Source organism: Mandrillus leucophaeus, unplaced genomic scaffold (assembly GCF_000951045.1).
Source record: "Mandrillus leucophaeus isolate KB7577 unplaced genomic scaffold, Mleu.le_1.0 Scaffold157, whole genome shotgun sequence".
Taxonomy (NCBI): domain Eukaryota; kingdom Metazoa; phylum Chordata; class Mammalia; order Primates; family Cercopithecidae; genus Mandrillus; species Mandrillus leucophaeus.
This window is the reverse complement of record NW_012101554.1, coordinates 4,059,357-4,065,595: the sequence shown is the minus strand read 5'-3', so window position 1 is coordinate 4,065,595 and position 6,239 is coordinate 4,059,357. Positions and strand designations below refer to the sequence as shown.

The following is a 6,239-nucleotide window of genomic DNA, read 5'->3' as shown; positions in this document are numbered from 1 at the left end:
TTATTCTTAATCAGGCTTTACTCTCCATAAACTGAGAAATAGTATTTCCCCCCCAAATAATAAAACTACTAATTTATCATTGGTTAGTGCCTTGCAGATTACCAAGGTCGTTCACATACACTTCCGTAAACATTTCTGTACAGGTAAGAAAACTGAGTTGCAGCAACATTTGCTCTGCTAGTAAATGACAGAGCAAGAGACAGCACAGTAAGGGAGAAAGAAATCCTCGGCTTTGGGTTCAGGCTCAGGACTTGATCTCAGCTCAAGGAATCCTAGCAACACTAAACTGGTCAAGGTGTGTAACCTCTTTGAGCTTCATATTTCTTTTAATCACAAAATATTTGTCATACCCACCCCACAAATGTATGAAGCTAAATAGGACAAAATGTAAAAAGTCACAACAAAATTCCTAGCACATAAAAGATGTCCATTGAATATATAGCCTGCCTTAGTTGCTACACCTGTAAAAGGGGATAATAAAATCTAAGTAAAATCCACCTGGAGGATGCACTGCCACTGTTAGTTCTCTTTGTCCATTTCCATCTCCCCTTCCTCTTCCCCCACAAACCAAAGCTGCCTCCATGGAAAGGACAATTCGGCATATTAGAAAACAACCTTAGGGATCTTTTCACACATCAGCAAGCATTTAACTTATCTACCAAACTCAAAATTGTTTCTCAGAAAAAAAAATGACCCAAATTAAATATTTTAAAAAGGTTTTTAACATGGCCATATATCATTTCCATATACTGTACCTGGAAGCTCCCATGGTGATAAAAATATTTGAGAATGTACCAACTTCAATCCATCCCTTTTGTCCCACATCTTTCCCCCATCCGGCTCAACCCTCAAAAAGGACTTCCAAGTAGATCTCTTTTTTATTTTTGAAGTCACAGTGCCACTTTAGTTTATCCAAAACTTAGATGGAGAGCTATAGGTCGGCGGGCGGGGGGGCGGTGCGGAATGCAGAGAAAAGGAAAATGAAGAAAACAGTGAACAAAACAATCGAGAGGAAAAACAAGTTTTCATACAAATCTGGGCTCTCGTCCAAAGAGATAATTAATTCTAAGATATTTTACTATCTGCTCAATGCTACGAAGCTTCCACGTGGCCACTGGATGAAACAGTGTGTACCAAGCCATGGCTTCCCTGGTACCATCATTCACATAGTCAACAGCGCATGCTGGCAAATTCGTTCTCAAGTAGCAGCTTACAGTCTCCTTCACCCAAAGCAGGAGGTCAACAATTGTTTTCAATTACATTTCGAATACAATTTCCAAAGGAAAGAATGCAAGAAACTGTTCCTCACTTTTAAGGTCTGTTTTTGGCTGTTTGGGGTTGTTTCTGTTTTGGTGGCAGTAAAGTTCTTCTTTGGTTAAGGTTTAATATTTATGTATACAATTTACCCACACCACGGAAGGTGGGAAATTCCAGTTGTTCTCGCCCTTTGAGTTTTTAGAATAATCGTATTTACAATGAGGCGCTCAGAATCTGGAACAGTTTGCATTTTAGAAGTATAGGGAAAGAGTCTCCTTAATAAGCACCTATAAGTTGCAGGCACGTAACCAATAAGGGCAGGGGAGAAATTCCCAAAGGTAAAAACACCTCCCCCATCCTCCAAACCCCAGTACGCATTTCTTTTTCCTAAGATTTAGGCCTGGAGAAGATACCAGATTAAGAATGTAAACCACCTTCGAAGAGGACCTTAGGCTGAGTGCCCAGCTGCGCGCTATGTGGCGGGCGCAGGGATCCTGGCCGGCCCGGGCGCTCGCTAGCTGCTCCCCTCCTCGGGCTCGCTGCTGGGCGAAGGCGCCGAAGAGGCCTTGGACTCCCCGTCGCTGTTGCATTCCGCCCTGCGCCGGGGGACGGCGCCAGCCGCGCCCTCGGGACCCCGGGCCTGGCGCTCCAGCAGCTCCTGCAGGTGTTTGATGTAGCCGATGGCGGCGCGGAGCGTCTCCACTTTGCTGAGGCGCTTGTCAGCCAGCTCCCGGGGCAGGTGGTCTCGGAGGCGCGCATAGCCCTCGTTCACGTAGCGCACCCGCTGCCGCTCGCGCTCGTTGCGCTTGCGGAGGCAAGCGGGCTCGAAGGCGCCGTCCAGCGGCAGGGGCAGGTACTGCCGTTTCCGTGAGCAGCCGCTGCGCGCCCACTCCCAGCACGCGGCGTCCAGACGCAGGGCGACCCTTAGGGGTTCCCTCCGCGGGAGTCCGGCCAGGGTCCCCGGCACGCCCAGGGGCGCGGCGCGCATCGAGTATGGCAAGGCCAGCAGTCCCGCCGGTTTACGCGTCTCCATCATTTGCTGGAAAGCACACAAATCACCCAAGAGGTCAATCTCTCAATAGAAGACGACGAAACAGAATCTTAGAAGCAGAGGTGCTGGTGCAGACTGCCTGGCTCAGCGGGTCTGTCTTTGGAGAAGTTTCTGGGTCCAGAAGTTAGGTTCCTGGACAGGCTTCAAGGAAGCGGTGCATGATTTCTGAAGTTCATTGCACTCCTCGATTTCTTTATGAAGATTTAGCAGAGGTGGTAGGCAAAGACGTGGGACCTCCTAATCCACACTTCAAACCCCGTCTTCCCCGCTGATCTTCTTTCAAAAGATAACAAAGGGGGTTCCTCTGCCTGGTCCCCCAGCCTGGTAAGGTGAGCTCACAACAGAGTCATCTTCCAAAGCCACCAAAAGCTTTTCAATGCCTGTAATCCACCACTCTAGGTCTTCAAGAGATGAGTCGTTCGCCAAGAGCCTAGCAATCTTCAGGATTTGAGAAGAGCTCCTCCCAGGAACCTGCAGACCTCCTGGCGGCGGAGGGAAAGGGGACCAGAGGCTTTCTCCTTGAAAATCACTTGACTGTCCTTTGTGGTTTCCCGCGACCAGGTCTAATGGAAGGAGCTTTTAGAGTGTTTGCAAACTTACACTTGCTCTTTCATTTCTGGGGTCTTAGCCTCATCAAAGGAAAAACTGCTCTCTTGCGGTTATCAAATGTGTCAAGTCAAGGAAGACCCGGGGCGAGGCTTGAGGTTTTTCTCCTTCCAAGCGGAATCTTTTAAAAACCCAATGAGGCATGTTTGAAGGGTACAGGAAAAATACAGACTGTAGCAAAGAATATAAGGGTCTGCATATTATGTTCCAACTTATGTTTGACTCAGAGTGTTTTACGGATATATGCGACTGTTTAAGAGCACATCAAAAGACTGAACAATAACAAACGCGCTTAGCCGGTAATTTCTCACAGTGCTTACTGTAAACACATCTTAAATACTGCTTCCCAACCTCCTCTTCTCATCTCACCCAGGATATAAGGACATCATCTTTCCATAGTGCAAAGAGTATTTTTCCATTGGATTCTTCTTCTTTTAAAAAATGCCATTTATTTTCTCGCTTGGGGGCAGGAAAGCAACATTTGAAAGGTGGAGACCCCCAGTTCCAAGGAGAAAGGATGACATCTTTGAAGACTTGTCTTTTTAACACACAGCCCCCCAAAAATGAATAATTAATCCATCCGTGTTGGTAAATCCTTTGAAGATGAAAGTGTCATTAAAAATCCAACTGTACTGGTTAATGTCAAAGAATATGTTATCACACTGAAAATCAGATTTCCTCTTCTGCAAACCAGTACATTAAAGGCGCCTTCTACTTTAAAAGTCCGACTTAAAAACAAGAGAAGCAAAAACCCCCTACATTAATGATGAGACCTTCTGCCTACCTCAGCAGACAAGGTGCTGCCCTAACATGTTTTTCTTTTTAGTTCGGCAAGTCCTGTGCTTCCCTGTTTGTTCTAAATGATCTGCCTGAAGCAACTCAAAAAACAAGGCAAGTAAAATAGAAATAATTATTCCTTTCAGGTATAAGTCAGTCACATTTTAAAAGGTGTAGCTTGGCTGGGTGCAGTGGCTCAAGGTTGTAATCCCAGCACTTTGGGAGGCCAAGGCGGGAGGATTGCTTGAGGCCAAGAGTTCAAGACCAACCTGGCCAATGTAGCAAGACCCCCATCTTTTAAAAAGAAGAAAGAAAAATTAACAGTTGTAGCTCCCAATGAGGTTTGTATTGGCAAACAGCCTAATATATCATCACAATTTCTCAGTAGAATTGAGAAAGCCCTTTCTATTAGGAGAAAAGTCCACCACACAGGCAGGTAGGCTGTCATACCACAAGGTGCTTTTTGGCCATGTCAAATATTTTAACCTTTGAGAGTGACAGGAAGATAATGAAATATTTTAAGCAGGGAGGTGACATTTGAAGATCTGTGTTTCAAAAAAGATAACTATATCTGCAGATTGGGGACTAGACTGGAAGAGAGCAAAAGGAAGAACAGTTGAGGTGCCATTTCTCCTTCTTAGACTGGCAAAACTTTAAAAGATTGCTAACATTCAGGGCAGGCAAGGATTAGAGGAAAGGGTGGGAGCATAAATTGCTTCAAGAAACTATTAAAATTATTATTATTTTGAGACAGGTCTCACTCTGTCACCCAGGCTGGAGGGCAGTGATGCAATCTCTGCTCACTGCAACCTCCGCCTCCCAGGCTCAAGGGATCCTCCTCCCTCAACCTCCTGAGTAGCTGGGACTACAGGCTTGTGACTCCACATCCCAGCTGAAGAAACTGTTAAAATTAATAGTGCACATCACATCCTTTGATTCAGATATCTGTCCTGTTTTGTCCTACCAAAATAAATGTAGCAATACCTATTTATGTGTACAATAATTTTTATTGTAACATTTGTAGTGATTTTAAAAAAAGAAGAGTCCAGGTAAGGTGGCTCATGCCTATAATCCCAACACTTTGGGAGGCCAAAATGGGTGGATCACTTGAGGTCAGGAGTTCAAGACCAGCCTCACCCCCAGGGTGAAACCCCATCTCTACTAAAAATCCTAAAAATTAGCCAGGAAGGTGGCATGTGCCTGTAGTCCCAGCTACTCAGGAGGCCGAGGCAAGAGAATTGCTTGAACTCGGCAGGTGGAGGTTGAAGTGAGCTGAGATAGGCTGAGCGACAAAGCAAGACTGTCAGAAGAAGAAGAAGGAGGAGGAGGAGGAGGAGAAAAGGGGAACAGCCTGAACAGCCTGAATGTCCATCAATAGGAAAAGAGTTAAAAATCTTAGAATATTATGCTATTATTAAAAATAATGAGTAAAATCTATATGTAAGAACTTGCAGACATATCCACAATGTGTTAAGTGAAAAAAGCAAATTGCAGAGTGACATATGCAGTGGGAACATAAAAACAATTCTACATGATGTGTATGTCCTTTATATGTGTTTCTGTGAGCATAGAGAATGAAATAGAAAGACATACACTAAATAGTTTTTTGCATTGGGTGCCTAAAAAGAAAGGGTGGCATTGGGGAGTAAGGGGGAATGTTCATTTTTCTTTATAAATCTTTCTACTGTTTGACTTGTTAATAACAGCACTATTACTTATTTTTATAACTCAGTGAAACTTAATAAGAGAAAATGTGTAGAAAGTTCAAACAACACACCCTGATCTGGCCCAAACCAACAGATTTATCATTAGAAATTAGAATTCTTGGATCAGGGTTTCTGGCTCCTTATAAATTCTGTCTCTAAGGAAGAAGTAGCTACAAGACTTTCTCTCTCTCTCTCTCTCCTAGTACCACAATCAAAATTGGTCAAGGCCAGGCGTGGTGGCTCATGTCTTAATCCCAGCACTTTGGCAGGCAGATCGCCTGAGGTCAGTAGTTCGAGACCAGCCTGACCAACATGGAGAAACCCTACTTCTACTAAAAATATAAAATTAGCTAGGTGTGGTGCGCATGCCTGTAATTCCAGCTACTCGGGAGGCTGAGGCAGGAAAATCACTTGAATCCAGGAGGCGGAGGTTGTGGTGAGCTGAGATAGCGCCATTGCACTCCAGCCTGGGCAACAAGAGTGAAACTCCATCTAAAAAAACTGGTCAAATCCTGATCCTACAGTGGTCTTTTTATAGGATCCAAGTAATATAATGACCTAACTGCATGGTCACAAAGAATGCTGACAGAGCATTCTTTCCTAAAGGACAAAAGCATTGAAAATAAGTGACTTTTCCAGTAGCAACAGGACTGTTTTACTCACATGATGTGCAGGGTATGGGGGTGGGGGCTACCTTCTTTACGTAAGAGATCAAAAGAAGAAGTTTTGACTCCTGATTACTCTCCAGTCAGTTTTGACCCAGATAAACATTCTCTCCAACCTAAAGCTGTCCTAAGGCTGGCTAGATCAAGTAACACATATGCTAACCTGCCAAGAGCAAC

At 44.5% G+C, this 6,239-nt stretch overlaps 1 protein-coding gene across 1 annotated transcript; it reads right to left on the bottom strand.

The window, feature by feature from the left end:
• Positions 1-866: 866 nt before the first annotated feature.
• ASCL4 (achaete-scute family bHLH transcription factor 4) lies at positions 867-3,123 on the bottom strand. The gene has a single exon (XM_011975546.1). It carries the CDS (start codon positions 2,291-2,293, stop codon positions 1,772-1,774), a length of 522 nt encoding a protein of 173 aa, XP_011830936.1. The 5' UTR covers positions 2,294-3,123; the 3' UTR covers positions 867-1,771.
• Between the last annotated feature and the right edge of the window lie 3,116 nt (positions 3,124-6,239).